General features: G+C 42.5%; 1 protein-coding gene across 1 annotated transcript in view; it reads right to left on the bottom strand.

The window, feature by feature from the left end:
• Window positions 1-20,228, bottom strand: part of LOC149277906 (adhesion G protein-coupled receptor B1-like) — a 173,578-nt gene that overhangs the window by 21,800 nt on the left and 131,550 nt on the right. Inside the window, exons 21-26 of the mRNA XM_089502610.1 lie at window positions 13,556-13,659; window positions 11,585-11,687; window positions 10,605-10,755; window positions 8,901-8,970; window positions 4,774-4,840; window positions 2,555-2,640 (exon numbers count right to left, since the gene is read on the bottom strand). Coding sequence (XP_089358736.1) covers window positions 2,555-2,640; window positions 4,774-4,840; window positions 8,901-8,970; window positions 10,605-10,755; window positions 11,585-11,687; window positions 13,556-13,659 — 581 coding nt within the window. The remainder of the gene's footprint in view (window positions 1-2,554; window positions 2,641-4,773; window positions 4,841-8,900; window positions 8,971-10,604; window positions 10,756-11,584; window positions 11,688-13,555; window positions 13,660-20,228) is intronic.

Genomic DNA, 20,228 nt, shown 5'->3' on the forward strand with positions numbered 1-20,228 from the left:
ACCACATAGACCCTGGATGATAAAGGGAGAGCGTGATGCCAGAAAAAGGGGAGGTTATTCAAACACCAATTAATAGAAATGCATTGGGAAACCATTGAATGTAGCACTCCCCAATAGCTAATGACAAAAAATTCTTGTTGTTGATGGTGACTTGGATGTGCCGGCCTGCTAGGAAATAGGCAACATCTTCCCAAAATCTATGGCTGTAAAGTCTAAGAGCCACCAACCACATACAGGGACAAGGATTCTCAACGAACATGGGCTTCAAATGTATTAATGATACAATAGAAGAGGCGAGGAGGGCACTCTAATTATCTCTTGTCAACAGACAGTTTGTTTCATTGGCAAACTGGGATTAATCTTAAAGACTCCGGATAAATTCACAATAATGGAATATCCAAAGACATAAATTCATTACCACGTGTTATATTACAATAGTTATTACTGGGGGCCCAAATCTACGGAATTCCAAAGAATATGAAGATGTATATTGTTTGCGACATAACCAATTCTAAAGAAGAGCTTCTCTTCTCTGATTGGTATTTGCAGTACTGACAAATACAGCCAATGAGAGGGGAGATAGGGCTCGTCTCCCTGATTGGTTATAGAAACGTCATGGTCATTGCAGACTTCCGTCGTTGTCGAAACACACACACAGAGGGCCCTGTTTATGGAAGCACAAGTAAGCCTAGTAGTCCATCCTTCACAACTCCTTTAGAAGCCTTATCGACTGATGGCTGAGACTCCCAAACCCTTTTAAAAATCTCTCTGTATACAACGAAGACCTTTTGAGCGTGTTCATCACCAGCCACAGCCACCTGGCAACATTATTCCTATAGCTATCCCAATAAAGAGAGGTTTAGATAAATAGATAGCAAGTACATTGACCGGGGCATTACACAGAGCTCTGACCAGGTTTTTTCTTAGAAACATCAATAAAGATGGGACAATTAGTCATGTTTATCAGAGTTAAGGCGAATGACGCTGTTCCGTGTATCTCAGAGGATTCTAGGAATTTTGTTATTTTTTTTTAGTTCCGTCATTCAAATTAACGTCAGCATTCATATGGCTGACGTGTTGATGAAATCGATTCCGGCTTCTAAGTCATAATATGTTTCAGCTTTCAGAAAAAAAAACAACGGCTGACGTCAACCGGATACCTTTTTAAGAAGAAGGTGCTGTTTTTAAATACAAGGTTTCACTCCATCCACACGTCTCTTTGATATTTATAGATGTCGTTAACTGACACGAGTGTTCCGGAGAAGAGTCCGACCTCTCAAAGAACATTAGTGGGCCTGTCAAGATCCCGATGACTAGCTCATCCCGACCAAGTGGTGGTTTTTGTGGGTAAACAAGTCAGTCATGAGATCTCAACCTTTAATAGCTGAATAAACACTCACAGTGACGCACCCTGTAATATTCTTCTGACAAAGGCGATCAATCTCTTACAAATCCCACCCCACCGACCAGCTGGACGCCATCTGCGTTGTTTTGCCCAAGAGCTTTGAAACCACTGCCACCGTTGTTTGGTTTAATCTGACGTTCTGATAATTTCCGCCGTCGCATTTTATTCCGACCGCATTACAAATCACTGTCGGTCCTTCAACGATATTTCTGTGAATTCTTCTTAAAATATCGACTACGTTCTGATAGGATTCCTCCCCCGAACAAACGAAAAAACATATTTGGAGGAACGTTAAGTTTTCTTTTATGTCTTGAATGGGAAAAAAGAAATATGAACGTCTACAACAATAGAAATAATTTTTTTATTGGAAATAAATTTGCTTTTTCGTTTCAAATTTGTTTTGGGAAAAATACGTATTTTTTTGTCCTTGATAGCATAATAAGTCTACATGACAAACAACGTGTTTTGATTTTGCTTTACAGATTTGGGGAATTTGTAATTCACATACCTGGATTTCATCTTTTTTGCCTAAATATTTTTTTTTCCTTTTAAAATGTATCTACATTTATTTTTCTGTCAGCACTTTCACTATGAAGATCATTGTCCAATATGGAATGCGATGAACTATGATAACGCATATTTCAAACTATGTTCCAACATGGCTGAGAAATTTACATATTAATTCAAACAATGATACAGATAAATGAATGTTAATCACAACAAAAAAAATAATCAGTAACCAGATATATTTTAGCAAAAATGTAGTCTTTTTATTATTTTTATATATATTTTTTTTTTTTGTTTTTGTCTTTACAACAGGAAGTCAACCTTCTCCCAAAATGTGCTACAAGATACAATGAAGAATTTCCCCACGTAATTTATTGACCCACAGTTTTAGTAGTTAAACCCAAATATTTAATTTATCCACATGTTATATGCCCTGGAATTGTTTATGGTGGGAACTAATTATGAGTATGAATTTTACGTGGATTGTTTCATTATATTTCACATAATATATTATTATTATTATTATTATTTTGGGGAGTTTCCAGTTGGAATGTCATTAATATATAAGTATCAAACTGGTTACTGATTATGCAATAATTTTTTTTTTTTCTTCTTCAAAAAACATGATGTAAATGGACTTACCCAGCCCGTTCCTTGAGCTTTTTATCTGTTATTCCATCCTTAGATACTAATCTATTGAACACCAGAATCCCAATCACCATGTTTACCTGTTGCAACAGAGAGAAGACAAGTTGGGATATTTTGGAAAATGTGATTCTGAGTCCTAAAATCTGAAATATTTCTTTCTGAAACATGTTGACCAAGAGCTTAGTTACCGAAAATACCCAAGAGCGTAACTAATAATAATAATTTCATTAGCCAATGAGAAGGCCTCCATATTTCCCGTCTTGGGTTGGTGTCACCTTGGAAATGTCCAGGGTTCTGTTGGCGTTGCATGATTTGCTACTTGAGTCTATGGGAGCTTTAGGAGTTGATGTAACACGATGTAAAAAAAAAAAACATATATATTTTTTGTATTGAAGCAATTAAAATTTTTCCATAACCCGAATTGCCCTTGAATTTTAGGGCATTTTTAGGTAAACATTTTTAATATCTATAATTTTTATTTTTTTGGCATTTTTTTTTTTTGGCATTTCATCTTTCAGGCTGCAAGTTGAAGAGAAGAAAGCTTGGTCTCTTTAGGTGAGGAGGGGCCGCTAATCACCTGTTATCGACAGGAACCCTCAACCGCAATGTCATTTTCATTATTTAACTTTTGTTTGAATGGCAGTTTTTTTTCCGGGGATTAAATTTGAAGACTTTGGATAAATTCACAATGCCGGAATATCCAAAGTCAAATGTTAATTACCGTGTGTTCTATCACAATCGTTATTGCTGGGGGCCCAAATCTAAGGGGCGAGTATCGGAATTCCAAAGAATATGAAGAACGTAAATTAGCCATTCTTTAGAATCCAGGGAATAGCTAATCTGTTTCTTAAAAAAAATAGAAATGACCCGTTTTACCTTCATTAAACACATTTATTCAAATTTCCTCTAGCTTTTGTGTTTTTGTTTTCTAATCGGTGCAATTGTTCTGGGAATATGGGGCTATTTCACCTTTATAAAGCTGAGTTAGGTGGCATTTGGTGGCAAAACTTGCATTGGTAAGTACTGCCCTGGACTCACCTACCTACCTGGGAACTTCCCAGGGTAGGCATCCTGGAGCTCTCCCTCTTCTGGGGGAGTGGTTTCACAAGGGGTCGGGGCTAGCTGTGCATGGGTGGGGATCGGCATACATAAGGGCGGAGCTAGCGGCGGACAGTCTTAAGTGGGGTGGAAGCGGGCACGACCAGTCGCTGCTCCCTTTTGGGAAGGTGGAGATTGATTAAAAGCATCATTCCTAGTATTGTTGGATGTCCAAACCCTTCCCAGAAATAACCCTTTAATCATGTAAAATGTAGTCCAATGTTATTTTATTGGGGGGGGGCATTTAATTGTCACTTGACAAAAAAGCAGCCTCTGATAGGTTGTTGCCATAGAAACTGAAAGGGCTACTTTAAATCTTCTGCTAAACATCAGAAGAAAGAATAACCTGACAGATTGGCTACAGCTCTAAGTGGAACAGCAGCTTAACATAAAAAAGAGAATAAAGTTATATTTTGTCTCTTAATATTTTTTAAATATGTATTTGGAAGTCCCCCCCCCTCAAAAAAAAAAGAAAATCATTATTATACTCTAATTTCCCACTATTTTATGAATTTAGATTATGGGAGATTTTTCCTTATTGTTCTTAAAATATGACAATTATAGGTTTTGCAGAAAATATAATCCCAGCTGTTTTTAGGTTCAGAACTACAGAATTGAGATGTTGTTAATCTCACATCTGTGCCGTTATTAGCAGAATATTTAGTTTTTTTCAATATACAGACGCCAGCGATGAGCGCCTCGCTTTGCACAAGTAATTTCACATAACGAGAGAGAGATTTAAATGACAATTTTAAAGTATTTCAGTTTTAAAACATACAGGATGGAGGAGAGAAGAGAAAGGGATTCTACAGGACGGGAGGGAAGGTTATTTCAAAGGAGGAGCCAGAAGCCATAATAAAAAACCAGAGGGTTAGAGGCTTGATTGGACTTGGAGGTAGATAAGTGGAACAGCCTCCCAGCAGAGGAGGTAGAGGGTAATACAGTGAGGGGATTTAAACATGGGATAGGCATACGGCTCCTGAATCTAAGACGAGACCAACGACTGATTAAGGTTTGAGGAGAAATGGGGCGACTAGATGGACGGAATGGGGCTGATTAAGATTAGAGAGAGCAGGATGGGTGGGGGGGGTTAAACTACACAGCAAACTAAATACCAAAACAACAGCTGCGGCCGGCCCCACAAAGGCATACAGGAGACCCCCTTCCAGAGACAGCCAGCAACTGTAAGAGAAAAAAGAACGATTAGATGAGCAATGATGTCACTCCGATCATGCGCAAGGTCAGGGCAATAATGCTTTTGACTAAACATGTAGCTTCATAGATCGCATTGATATTATATTCATGTATTATATAACAGGGCGATGCAGTTTATTAGCCACGAGAGAGAGCATTCAGCGCGCACGTACTTTCCTAACAGGGAAAAAAAAGGGCACAACATATAAAGTAAGGGGATTTAAACACGCATGGGATGGGCAAAGAGTCCTGGCAGAGCTGCCGGTCCTGGACGCTGTCTGAGGATCATGATAGTTGTAGTTCAGCTGCCCGTGTGAAGCCATATTGAATGACTACACGAGAAGCGCCAGCATGAAGGGCATCTCGGACTGTGCCAAGCGGCGCATGTCAACGAGACGGCAGACAGCTGACACTGGTCGATTGTCCCTGCTGCAGGCCGGCGGCGCGGTGACAGATGTCTGGCCGCGCGGCCGGGCCGAGACACCTTGCGGTGACAGCGTAGGGCAAAAAAAGAAAGACGTGGCAGAAAGGCGGGTTGTACGGCTTGAAGGCAATCTGAACCTGCCAAAGCACTTAGTGCATTTTAGCGCCATTTCTCACAGCGGCTCTTTCCCTTCCCCCGAAGCCCCCGGTTTTACAGATCACTGCGGGAAATGATTTATTTACCAAGATTTTTCTCACTTTTCATGGAATTTAGGGATTCAGTTAATATATGTAGATATATATCAGAAACATGTATACCATGGGAGCGGCCATCTTAACTATCCTCAGGACTGGAAATACATCAGATAATGCTGGTTCTGTCAAAGGCTGCCACTGCTCACGACTTCCATGTAAAATAGTATTTTAAACTTTTAAACCAAATATATCTAAAACAAATACACTGATCGACAAACTAAAAAGTAAAAAATCATAGGAAATGTTTACAAACTAACTTAACGCCGTAAACAGTGGAGATCCTCTAGATTGTAAGCCTGCAAGCCGAGTCTCTCCACCTAATGTATCGGTTTGTCTTAGTCTGTCAATTCTCGTCTTGTCAGACCCCTTGAATTTATGTATTGTAAGAAAAGCTGCGTAAACTGTTGGCGCTATATAAATAAAAGATAATAATAATAATAATAATAATAGTGTATATTCCACTGCTTGGGAGCTGCACCCATCCCCCAGATTCCAGACGCATTCGCTGATGCCAGCAAATTCTCAAATAAGTTTCGTTTAAACACTTTAATATTATTATTATTATTATCTGGTTTTTATAGCGCCATCATACTCCGTAGCGCTATAGCTGAAGGTACTTTCAACCCATATGAATGATCTCATTATCCTGCCCGTGCGGAACACAAGCATGCGCCTGCTGGCGTTATATCATCCTGTAAGCCCCGTCCATTTTATGTGCCGCTGGTTGCTTTGGCAACCATCTGGACCCTGCAGCACCCTGCACAGAAGCTTCCCCCCTGCAATGTCTGTGCAGCTGGACATGTGACCGGCTCCACCAATTGCAGTCGAGGACGGGGATTTGGTTAGAATACATTGCAGAAAGGGCATATTCAGGACATTTAAGGTAGAAAAAAATGATGGAAAGTAAAGCAGACCTTGGTCGAAAGGATCAGAGTACAGATAACCGGCATACCTCCCAAGTGTCCCGATTCTGATATTCAGTCATTGTCCTTCATACCTGTGCCGCTTTTGCAGGCAGCGGGCAGCATGATTGGGCCTAATGGTTCTTATCTGCCGTCACTTTCTATGTTTCTATGATCCGGTGACATAAAAAACATATTCTAGACGTACACTTCAAAAGTTTGGGGTCACTGAGCTGTTTGTATGCAAAACTAGTAAATCTCTGACTGTAACATAATCGCAAAAGGGTTTTCTACCCATCAATTGCACCTTTTAAACTTAAACTTGCCGTGCCATTGGAACCCAGGAGTGATGGGAGTGATAAAAGGTTGTGGTCACTGAGCTGTTTGTATGCAAAACTAGTAAATCTCTGACTGTAACATAATCGCAAAAGGGTTTTCTACCCATCAATTGCACCTTTTAAACTTAAACTTGCCGTGCCATTGGAACCCAGGAGTGATGGGAGTGATAAAAGGTTGTTGGAACACAGGAGTGATGGGAGTGATAAAGGGCAATTGGAACACAGGAGTGATGGGAGTGATAAAGGGCCATTGGGACACAGGAGTGATGGGAGTGATAAAGGGCCATTGGAACACAGGAGTGATGGGAGTGATAAAAGGTTGTTGGAACACAGGAGTGATGGGAGTGATAAAGGGCAATTGGAACACAGGAGTGATGGGAGTGATAAAGGGCCATTGGGACACAGGAGTGATGGGAGTGATAAAGGGCCATTGGAACCCAGGAGTGATGGGAGTGATAAAGGGCCATTGGGACACAGGAGTGATGGGAGTGATAAAGGGCCATTGGGACACAGGAGTGATGGGAGTGATAAAGGGCAATTGGAACACAGGAGTGATGGGAGTGATAAAGGGCCATTGGCACACAGGAGTGATGGGAGTGATAAAGGGCCATTGGCACACAGGAGTGATGGGAGTGATAAAGCGACTCTCTACGCCTATGAAGAGATTCCATTAAAAATCAGCCATTTTCATCTACAATAGTCATTTACAGCATTAACCCCGTCTGCCCTGGGTTTCTGATCCATTTCATGTTATTTTAATGGGCAAAAAAGATGGAAATTTATAACTGGCCCCAAACCTTTGACCGGCCGTGTATAATATGTGGAGTGGATGAGACAGCCAGCAGTTATAGATATACTACCCCGACATCGTCAACAATGCACAATTATCCTCTAGTTTTTAAGTACATAAAGTAAGAAAACAAAATGTACAAAAATCAGGGCTGATATAACATACTGTAAGTCATTTTCCGAGGAATGAGCGCGGTAACAAAACGATGATTGGCCTTCGTGTCTCGGCACTAGCCGTCTACCTTGAAGCTGTCTCATAAATTCATTCGGGATCCCATGCTGTTTTTGAGCTCCCGTATTAAGATTAATGCCGCCTATTCTGCGCTCCTAAATAAGGTGTTCTTAGCAATTTGTAAGCGCAGCGAATGGAAGGGTTTGACGCGGTGGCACCGCGTTGGCATGAAAGAGGCTATTACTCAATGTCAGGGCGGCAGAGTTCCCCGCGCGGCGCACAAAACTAAATATGGCGTCCAAATCATTTTCAAAGGCGCGCGGTGACTTTGAGAAAATGCCGTTGTCCGCAGACATTCCGTGAATACATAACCAAGCGATCGCCCGCGGTGACGCCGGCAGCCGACAAGGACCCTTTCACCCGCTCCGACTACCAATTATTGGAATTTCCACCATTTTATTTTTTTTTAGCTAAAATGAACAATTATTTTCAAATTAAAAGGACAGTTTTTTGACCCTGGCAGAATGTATTTGTGATCACGCAAACCCGGGTAAAACTGAATGGTGTTTACTATCAAGCCACACAAATCTTTGCGTTTTGTTACTATGATGGGCAATGAAAATACAGTGTGGGGGGGGGGTCAATTTAAAAAATTCAGCTTTTCAGATTTAGGTTTTCTCTACTTTCCCCCCCCCCAGAAAAGCCTGGGAGAGATTCGTAGCACAGAGGAAGGGCAAGCGGGCAAAATCGAGTAAACGGCATGCTCTGCGTACAGATATCCTTAACGAGTCATTGGTATTTTTTAACTCCTTCATTGCCAGTGGGACGAGCAGGGCTTCTCTCGGTGGAAGGTAACGCGTCTGCGAAGAAAGCGCCGCTTCTAACGGATTGTGCAGCAGAGGTCGAACTAAGAAGGCGGTCAGAAAATTACGGCGTGAGGATAAAGGGGCCGAGAGGAGAGGCAGCGATCACATGACGCGCTCCGGCCCCGCGGCCCTCGGCGTACGTCGCAAAAACACGGGGGGGGGGGGGAGCCATGCCTTTACGATGTCAACGTTTTACTTCCTTATTACGCAGTAAATCTACTGCGTGTCCCGTAACAATGTGATGTCACGGTGCAGGAAGCAGCGATGTCACAAATGTTCATATTACATAGAAATGTTACTTACTAGCTGTTTGATCCGTAACCTTTTGCTTTGGTGAATCCAACGGATATCGCCACCACGAGAGCCGGGAGACCTGAAGAAGGACAGGAAATTCAGTTGAGCCATAACTTTATTATCGTTTTTCCTAAACGTACTTAATTTCGGAAGTTTGTTTAACGTCGGCCCAAATTTGGTCAGGTTGACTGCTGGGTTCGCGGGACGCTCCCTATCATCCCCAGGCATTGAAAGCCAATAAGTATATTCTGGTTTCATTTCTTCTGCCAGCACAGATGTAGGCAGATAAGGACAATTTTGGCCGAGATAATCTGCCCATACAGCCGTTTAGCAGATAAAACCTTTTCTATGCTGCCATATCCAACATCCACTGTCTTACATCTAGCTTTAACCCGCCCGTTTATTTGATTGGCAGTGCTTTCCTGCCGCTGGTTGGCTGATTCAACAAGCTAAAAGCGTCATGAAGACTGGACCACAGATGACGAGGATGCTATTCTGCAGCTTTGGAGCTGCAGCTTCTCTTAAAGGCGAAGTGCTTAATTTTATTTCCCATGGAGGAAAGAAGCTTAATATGCATTCTTAACCCGTTGGGCTGTACGGGACACTAGACTGTCTCCATATTATAAAGGTACACAAAATAACTTCAATAATATGAAAAAACAATTATTTCCTCTTAAATAGCGCAATATGCGTTTCTGACTGCAATTGTTTTCCTGTAATTATTCATTGTTTACATGCGGAACCTCTCAAGAAACGCTCGAGGGTCATAGAAGCATCTGAGTTCCCATCAACCAAAGCGATTAAGAAGCACGGAAATCAGGCTTATTTCCCCCGTAACTCATAAATAACGAGAAAAAATCCCCAAAAACGACACATCCGAGGGGAGCCCGGCGCCTCGTAGATGGAACTTTCCTATCTGGAAGCCATGATGTTTGGGGAGGTAATTATGTATTCTTATAGGTATTATATAGTCTTCGTACGCAATAAAACGCGGCAGACGGAGAACGGTGCTAACTCCGTTTTATAGATCACTGGTGACGCCTCGTTTAGAATATTATTGTACCGAGTTCTGGAAGCCGCCACGTCTGCGGGACGGCTAAAAACCAAAAAAAATCACGGTGCGCTAAAATAACCGCAGGGACTTCAAGGCCTCCATATAGAGAAGAAACGTGCTGGGAATCGTGAATTATATACCAGCATTAAAGCTCTAAATGAAGGCATTTTTTATAAAAAGACAAAAAAAAGATGATTAGGAGTGACGTGGGAAATCGCCATTTTACAGAAGGGGCAGTGGATACGTGGCGCAGGCTTCCAGTGAACGCAAGAGAGACCAGATGGTACTCGATGGATGATAAAAATGATTGGAAACAGAGATTCTGGATGTAAAATAATGAGTTTTGGGGACCTAGGGTCATATATTTTGATATATTTGCCATAAATTTCATTTACGCATCTCGGATTACTTTGGTTTGACTCTTGGCCAGATCCATACGGGATATGTGGTTGACCAAGAGAACCCAGGCGCTCCCTGCCAAAGTTAGCGAACACGACAAATATCAACAATTGATCCCTGCTAACACGGCCCCCCACAGCACTTGGCTGTGTCTTTGAAGATCTTGGGGGGTTCTCTTAGGAAGACTCCCATAAACAGTGAATATCTAGATCTCCTCTTTGGAAGAGCGTGAAGCCCCATGGCGGACTGACAAGCCTCACCCCAACCGAGGCACAAGAAGCGCTTGCGGATGATCCGGTTGCGTAGACGGCCCGTCACCGCCATATAGGACTGCCAGGCCTCTGTCAGCACCCAGCAGAACGAGGACAGAAAGAAGAAATGGAGGAAAGCTGCCACAAGTGTGCACACCACCTGAGGAGAAGAGAAAGGAGTCATTAGCAGATCTTTCGCTCATATGTATTCCCTGGAGATATCAACAGCCAAGGGTTTTATTCACTAAGGTGAGTTTTGAAGACCCGGCTCACCTAACTGATTATCGGCCATTGCTCAAAGAACCTAACAAGTTGGGCCAGCTAGAGTTTCCATGTCTTGGGATCTTGGTGGAACTTGGTCACCGTCTCTGATTCAAAAGTCTGCACCTCTGAATGGCCATTAACCCTTAAAAGTTCAGCTAGCGGAGAGGAAGACCCTGCCACTGCATCTTAGATGACGATTGCCGTGTACGAGGCGAGGGTGGAAATATCTCCGCATAAGAGCCCGTTACTTCGTTAACGCGCGTCGTATAAGTCATCGATATTTTGCTATGTGTTGTATATTTTGAATATATTTTACAGATTTTTGTTTTAAGAAAGCAGTAAAACAGCAAGAATCAGGCATTCAGAATTGTGTTTTTTTTATGGCATTTTATCTTACTTTGCAACTTTTTGTGTGGAAAATGCAGATTTTGACAAAAAAAGAGATAGCGGATAATCAAGCCGATTCATAGTAAACGGCGTCATTAAGAAGCTCTGATCACCGTCTAGATGCCCCGTCTAGAGGCTAAAAGAGGGGGGAGGGGGTCTCTTGCTTGGAATAAATAAAATGTAAATGACGGGTTTGGCCGCAGCTCAGAAAGTAATACTGTCTAAAATATTCTATCTCAGGGAAAACAGAGTGCTTTAGCATATGGGCAAGATCCACTAAGGTGTGAAAAGGTTCTGCATACTTCCTAGCCGCTTTTAACGGATAGCGAGCCCCCTACCTTGTTGGCGGTCTGCGTCTGTCCGATAAGAATTAAGGCATTGGAGGAGATAATGGACAGGCAGAAGTTGATCAGAATGACTGAGCGCTCAGAGCGAATATACCTGAAATAAAGAAGGAGGTGATGACTTTTAATTTAAATCAATGCTTCATATATTTTTTTAACAATAATAAATATATATATAAAGGCTCTGACAGAAATACTTGTCCAAAATTTTACTTTTTAGTAGTCTGTCTATATCTATCCCCCTATCTATCTCTCTATCTATCCCCCTATCTATCCCCCTATCTATCCCCCTATCTATCTCTCTATCTATCCCCCTATCTATCCCCCTATCTATCCCCCTATCTATCCCCCTATCTATCTCTCTATCTATCTATCTATCTATCTATCTATCTATCTATCTATCTATCTATCTGTCTATCTATTTTTGACGTTTTCTGGCTGTGATCCCCAGGAATGTTATAAGTAGTGCAATAAAACAAAGGCAACAAAGGCTTAAGGCAGTACTGGATCCTTTGTTTGCTCCAATGTACGTGATTTCAGTGCAGTCCCTGTATTTTGGGCTGGATGGTGCATATGGAGTGTATTTTCTGCAATTTTTTTACCGGAGTACTTATTGACAGCGCTCCATGGTTACACAGCGATAAACCGAGTATGAATATTGCCCTGAGAGACGCCATCAGGGGGTTACTTCCTGAGGTTATCCAGCATTCACAATTCATTTACTGTCCTCTCCATCTAGTTCTTATCATTAGCCATTTTCTGTTGTTTTTATACACATTCTCAGGGCTTTTAGGGCTGTAGAACCCTGAAATACCCTCAGGAAGAACGAACGAAAGAGAAAGAAAGAAAAAAAGAGAGGAAAGAAGAGAAAAAGAAAGAGGGGAAAATGAAGAAAGAAAGTAAGAAAAGAGAAAGGAGGAGGGACACAGATCAGTTGCTTATTTTGTACTTAGAAAAACTTTTTTCCATAGAGAGCGGATCCTGAACGCCGGTCAGATGTTAAATTGGAGCGAAGGAACTGCTGTTTTGTTTTTTTTGGGGGGGGGGGGGGATATATGGGTTAAATCTCCCACCATGACAAATATATTAACTTCTTTATCAGGCCAGCTGCATAGAAGATCTACCGATTTAACGGTTCGTTTAGAAGGTACAAACATTGTGGCGTTTCTCTACAAACGAAGAAAGGGCTGCAAACACCCTCGGGTTCTAAAATCCAATTAGGGCTTATTATGGACAGAGCCAATTATTATTATTATTATTATTATTATTACGCTGACCGAAATAGCAAAGAAAAACAAAATACGTGGTTTTAAAATGGGGCCAAAAAAAATAAATAAAAAAAAATTCAATTTTTAATGATTTCTTATTATAAATGATAAATATTTAAAAGATTATCTTTTATTTATAGAGCGCCAGCAATTTACGCAGCGCTTCTGACAATACAGATATATTCAAGGGGTCTGTCCTGCAAATATTCCCAGACCTTGGAAAAAGGAAGGAGATTAAACGTTGCAAAATAATCCACTGGCGGCCGATGCGATGCTCACCCCCCCGTCCCCCCCCCCCAGCACTGAACGGATTAACGGTCCCGTTGCGTTATGGGACGGTCAGTATGACCGGGTGAGAGGCTTATCATAGGAATCGATCCCCCTTCTAAATTGCACCTTCTATACTATTGGAATTAAAGGGGAATCACTGTATTACCCTCTACCACCTCTGCTGGGAAGCTGCTCCACTTATCTACCACCCTCTCGGTGAAGTAAAACTTCCTTCCATTCCATCTCAGCCAAACTCGTCTCCTGCTTGCCAAAGTTTACACTTCTCTATACTGACTACCGCGTCTCTCCGGAGACTTACGAGGCCCTCCGATGGTTAAAGGAAATTGATTTTCTAACAACAGTAATACCCCAGGGCAAAAAGGGAAATTGGATCGTTTTCAAGAGTTATAGAGAGAGATTCACTCACCTCCACACCGAGACATATATGATTATCAGAAGCAAGAGCGTAAGCGAAGAGACGCCACAGCCGACAATCAACGTGACGGAGGGGACGAAGACCTTTTCCATATTCTGCAACACAAAAAGAAGGTTTCAGGGGGATCAGTAAACCGGCAGCCGTCTGGGGGGGGGCGGGGGGGACCGAGGACACCCCAAATCCAGATTAAATACAAAAGCACTTTATTCCATGGAATGCAAGTGAAGCAGGAAAGCGATTCGGAATAAATTCAGAAAAAATACTTAAATTCAATTAAATAACCAATTATTATCCTAAATTATAATTGGCAAAAACCACCGACTTTAGGATAGATTTCTGTCGGTTAACATTTTAAATCTTTTTTTTTTTATTATTATTTTATTTAAAGACAGATCAGCTTCATGCGCATGTCGGTAGATGTTGGTTGTGCATCAAGCCCAAAATAGGTAATTTCAGTATAACCCCCCCCTAAAAAAAAACTAAAAATGTAGATTCCATACGTACATGAGAGGCTGTAAATGTAACTTATCTGTGCTAATGAAATAATAAGCTTCTGTACATATATGTGCTGTGCATGCGCAACCACCACGTCGGGTGCGGAGCAATAACCTGATGAATATTTGTACATTAGATGCGCCACTTCTCATGCAGAGATTGTCTGGAATTTCTGGCACTATCGGGCTGCCCCGGGTACCTGCCCCACCGCCCCGGGTACCTGCCCCACTGCCCCGGGTACCTGCCTTACTGCCCCAGGTACCTGCCCCACTGCCCCGGGTACCTGCCCCACTGCCCCGGGTACCTGCCCCAGGTACCTGCCCCACTGCCCCGGGTACCTGCCTTACTGCCCCAGGTACCTGCCCCACTGCCCCGGGTACCTGCCTCACTGCCCCGGGTACCTGCCTCACTGCCCCAGGTACCTGCCCCACTGCCCCGGGTGCCTGCCCCACTCTCCTGCTTTAGGACCAGTTGGGGGGCTCCTCTGACCACCCCGGGCAGCACAGGCCTCCATCGCAGCTCCCACTTGGCCACCTGGTTACTCTTGGTTCTTTTGGACGTAGCCCCATCCCCGCTCCTCCCCACCTCTCGCCAGATACCCCTGGATACCTGAAATGTTGGGGGGGGTGGAATTATGCCCCTTTTTGTTCATCGACAATGGTCTCATTATTATATTTTAACATTACAGACCGGTGCGAGGCATGCTTTCCGCTCACCCTTCATCTTAAACCACCAATTTTACTGCATCTGACACATTTATAATGAAATGTTACATTAGAAACGCCATTTCCAAATTCTTTAATCAGCTAAAGCTTTTACTCTTTCATATTTATTTCTTTTTTACCCCGGGGAACACTTTATTGCCACATGATGCAAAAGGAGCCGCTGATAGGTTGTTGCCATAGAAGCTGAAAACAAGCTTGAATGTTTCCGTGTTGATTTTTCTTTGATTAAATGTTCGGGAGAAAGGATAAAACAACGGATCTGCTAAGGTTTAACGTATAAAAGACTATAGCAGATAGAATGGAACATCCTCCCAGCAGAGGTGGTAGCAGGGTAATACAGCGAGGGTATTAAACACGCATGGGATAGACATGCGGCTCCTGAATCTAAGACGAGACCCACGACTGATTAAGGTTCGCGTCGTTAATATTCTCCAAGCTTGTCGGCTCAGCCTTGAATTCTCGACGGAATCCTGAAATATTTGTGTTCTTCTCTCGGCAGGAAGTAACGTTGTGTAAGTATTTCGGGTTCTTTTTATTTGTTATATTTATTATCTCGTTTTCACCTATAGTATCCTCCTGGATTACACTCCTTTCTCCCCTATTAAGCAATAACATCTGCCGCGTTCCTAACGATGCCCGTACATATAGATCTCCGCAGACAGCCCAAGCAGATGTTCCTGCGTCTTGTAAGGAAGGATAGAACGCCTCTCGGAAAACACAGGATTTTAAGAGTTCCCATGTCTAAGATTTTATTTCATTTATTTTCTCTGGGAATAAAAAAAAAAACAAAAAAAAAAAATCTTTTTTTTTTTTTTTTATAGAAAAAAAGGATGAATTCTTAACGTAATGAATATAATATATTTATGTAAAGGCGTTATCGCCCCTTCTGGGTAACCTCATCCTTAAATGGATACAACAGAAATGGAATAAAAACAGACTATTATACCCAAAAAAATAGTTGCGGCGGTTCCCGTCAGTGGTCCTTAAGCAAGTGTATGTAGGTACACTATATGGACAAAAGTATTGGGACGCCTGACCATTACATCAACAGGGACTTTGATGACATCACATTCTAAATACACAGACATTATTATGAAGTTGGTTCCCCCTTTGCTGCTATTGCGGCTTCTGCTCTTCCGGGAAGGCTTTCCGCAAGATTTTGGGGAGTTTCTGTGGTATTTTCACCCATTCATCCAGCAGAATGTCGACGTCTCTTATATTTTTATACTTTCTATATTTTTTGTTATATTAGTTATTTCCATATCTTCGACAGCAAAAAAAAAAATGCCAAACTTCCTATACCGAAATGATTGAACGATTTTTATAGCGCCATCATATGGCGTAGTGCTGTACAATGTTCTAGGAATTCATGATTTTCCTGATTATTTGATCTCAATGTGTCCGGCTTGGAGGGAGAAGAAGGGGGGGGGGGGCATCGCCTTTAATGGGGACGAGAATATATGGAACAAAATAGAAATATTTTAAGGATTTTTTGTCCCTTAAAAAGAAAAAAGTGAGTTTGAGCAGCGCCGTAATATGTGTCGGTGCTTTGCGATAATGATAGCAGGCGAGTTATATCTGCTTTGATACGAAACTAGATGATTTTGTCTGATGGACTTTTATTTCGGAGCAGCTTTCTTATTATGTCTTCCTATAAAAGTCTAGTTGGTGCAATGTTCTAACGCAGTCGCCGGGAAGGCAATGATACGATGTAATATCATGTAATATTGGGTAATAAAAGAAAAGTAAAAATAAATTGTCTTCCTATAGTACAACTCAATGCTGTATTCTATCTTAAACCTCTTTATTGAGTTCGCATTGATCTGTTCAAACTTTCCAGCGCTTTGGAAGCACGGCGGATATGATTGAAAGAGTGACTCTGCCGACCCTGCCAAACAGAAGAGCTGGAACATTCAATTTCTCTTGATTACACAATTTATATATGTCCTGTACTCCAAATAAACCTATGCAGTAGCCTTTATACAAAGGGAGCAGCCTTTTTAACTTCCTGTTCTCAGGATCGGCAGGATTATTCCTCCCCGTTACGTTATGCCTGCCCTGTTAAGTAGCTGATTGGCAGCCTTTGTAAGCAGCAGCAGGTGGTCCCCTGGCTGCTCCAAAAATTTTAAAAATGCCCCGTCTCACTAAGACCGACCCACTCGTGGAGGCAGGACCTTGGTGGGATAACGTAACGCAATGTAATGTGACCCTGCAGTAAAATTGTGGCTGATCTAACAGTGTGTTGACATTAGTGTGTATTAGCACGAGTGTGTATGTGTAAGTGTGTGTATGTGTAAGTGTGTTAGCATGAGTGTGTATGTGTAAGTGTGTGTTTGTGTAAGTGTGTTAGCATGAGTGTGTGTGTGTAAGTGTGTGTTAGCATAAGTGTGTTAGCATGAGTGTGTAAGTGTGTGTATGTGTAAGTGTGTGTTAGCATCAGTGGGTGTGTTAGCATGAATGTGTATGTGTGTTAGCATGAGTGTGTATGTGTAAGTGTGTGTTAGCATGAATGTGTATGTGTGTTAGCATGAATGTGTATGTGTAAGTGTGTTAGCATGAATGCGTATGTGTAAGTGTGTATGTGTAAGTGCGTGTTAGCATGAGTGTGTATGTGTAAGTGTGTGTTAGCATGAGTGTGTATGTGTAAGTGTGTGTTAGCATGAATGTGTATGTGTGTGTGTTAGCATGAATACGTATGTGTAAGTGTGTATGTGTAAGTGCGTATGTGTAAGTGCGTGTTAGCATGAGTGTGTATGTGTAAGTGTGTGTTAGCATGAGTGTGTATGTGTAAGTGTGTGTTAGCATGAATGTGTATGTGTGTTAGCATGAATGTGTGTGTGTTAGCATGAATGTGTATGTGTAAGTGTGTTAGCATGAATGCGTATGTGTAAGTGTGTATGTGTAAGTGTGTATGTGTAAGTACGTATGTGTAAGTGCGTGTTAGCATGAGTGTGTATGTGTGTGTTAGCATGAGTGTGTGAGCATATTAAGTTTGTGTTAGTATCTGTGTGTGGCGTGTGTGTAAGTTTCTGGAAATGTGAGAGTGTGTGTGTGAATATGTGTGAAGGACCAAGTCCCCCCTGTTTGTAAGAGTGGGGGACAAGAAAGAACTTCAGAACAGGAAATTGAGCAGATAATAAAATCTCTGCCACATTCTGCCACAGAATTATACTGAAAAGAATAGTAACAAACTATCGGGGATCCTCTTTAAATATATATATATAATTCTGCAGGAACGCAGTGGAAGTGTCTAACCCGAGCCCAACGGAATAGCGTGTAGGGCTGTCACTAGGACGTGGATTATTTGCCAGTCACCCTTAGGCCTTGTTTCAGCTGTCTCTGGGAGTCAACGCATGTCCGTCATCCAATTAAAAAATCAGGCCACATTAGTCAGCCGGCAGAGTACGGGGCGAGAGGATGTGCGAAAGTCATATTGTATTTAATCAGCCGATTCTGTGTTAAATCCATTGACGATTCTGTGATGCCGCAGAACACGCTTAAACCACGCAATGGCCCAGCGCAGGTCATGCCTGGTCCGTGCGGAAGGACACGTTATTCTGATGGCTGATCGTAAGGACTGCATACGTTTTATTATTATTATTTTACATAATACTATTTTCATTCTTCATTCCATTTGATATAATCATGACTGATGGGTTTTTTTTATATTATTTTTTGGAATTGGAATCACTTCTCCGTTGCCTGCTTTCTAAAATAATTTGGCTGTGAATTCTAACAACAAAATAATACAAAATTATACCCCAAGGATTCAAAGTGACCCCTAAAGTGAAGCCCTGGGATCATTAAACCCAAGATAACTTCAGAAACATGAAGGGCCAAGTGGGTCAAGCAGATCACTAACTAGGGGGTACAGGGCGCCATTTTGCTCCTGACGTGACCCCGTTATTTAGTTGAAGGGTTCTGCTATTTTTCCCAAAGCACTTAGTTTCAAGTACAAGTCCGATTCTACAGAATCTTCAATTTGAATCAAAACTTGCCCCTTACAATGAAATGCATTAGGTGGCTTTTATCCTGAGGGCCTCTCGAGGTACTACGGGGGCTGGCGGCAGGCCGTCCAGAGAAATAATGTAAGTATCTACACCCGACATCTGCAACGGCCAGGGAGGGCATCAATAGAAAGGAAGCCGAGGCATCACCAAGACCTTTTATGTCACTTTGTGCCCTATTGAAGACTAATGGGGTTTATTTACCCCGTTTAATTTATAAGCCGTTTCCTGTTGTTTCTATACTAACCCAGGGCCGCCTGCCACCCCTCATGATAATATAGGGGGATCGGGCTCCTTGTTAAAGCAGAGGAGCTGCTGGCCCCTGGACTTGCCCAGGCTAAATCCTTTTTATGTATAGGGTCCTAGCAGGAGCGGATAAGGTTTGAGTCTTTACAGCAGGAGAAACGGGCAGACTCGACGGGGGCCGAATGGGGCCGATCTGCCGGCAGGTTGTGTGTTTCTATAAGGAAGCGGAATCCGCTGCTCCGTTCACACGCCATTAAGCGGAGGGAGCTGGGAGCCGCCCCGCTGTGGGTGATTGATGATCTACGCAGATAAATGCAGATCCTCCGTCCCTCCCTCGCTCTCTGCAACGGGTGTCAAATACCTAACGCCAGGCCCGTGAGTGCTACAGGAACCAAGCGGCCCACCGGGCCACGGAATGTGATTAATGTCATCCTGGGACCCATTAATGGCCATATAAACAAACAATATTAAGTGGTTGTAACAACAAACCATCTATGCAGGAACACAGGGGATGGGGCTGTCGCTTGCGCTAATGAGTTCTGTGGCCTAAAAATGATTGCTGTCGAGATGCTTCTCTGCTAATGGCCTTCGCCTGCCTTCATTTCCATGGATACTGCCCACCGGAGATCCAGATTCTTACCATAAATCTCTGTTGGGTCTTTTCAATAAAGTTTGAGTGGCATGTTAAGTTAAAGGGTTAACGTGAGGCCAGTGGCGTATTCTGGGCCCTAGCAGTTCCAGAGCCATTAGTCCATTTCCCTCATTGCCAGGGGTGGGACTCCCTATCGGACGCACAACTAACCCGCCATATATACTGTAACCGGCACATCGCACGATAGGGAATTTACTCCTTGCTGCGCATGGACTCTCAGCATAGATGGCGGCGGCCATGACATGACATGAAAAGACGGCATATTTAGGGCAACAAGTTTTCCAAGAACCACTTGCCTTTTCAGACACGCTTTATCCCATACAGTGTAGGGTGGGGAGGGTTAAAAAATATGTATTAACCCCTTAGAGGGGCATTAATCCCACCTCACCTTTCCTGGACCTTTAGTGAATCAGCCCAAGTGAACGTCAATGAAACAACGAGGTAAGATGGCTAAAGACCAGGAAAATCATCCATACTTATTCATTTCTAAGCAGGTTGTCTGTGGGTTTTGCCAAAAAAAAAAAGTTTTAAAGGAATTT

This window comes from Sceloporus occidentalis, unplaced genomic scaffold (assembly GCF_023333645.1).
Source record: "Sceloporus occidentalis isolate IW3139 unplaced genomic scaffold, rSceOcc1.0.p SCAF_206, whole genome shotgun sequence".
Taxonomy (NCBI): domain Eukaryota; kingdom Metazoa; phylum Chordata; class Lepidosauria; order Squamata; family Phrynosomatidae; genus Sceloporus; species Sceloporus occidentalis.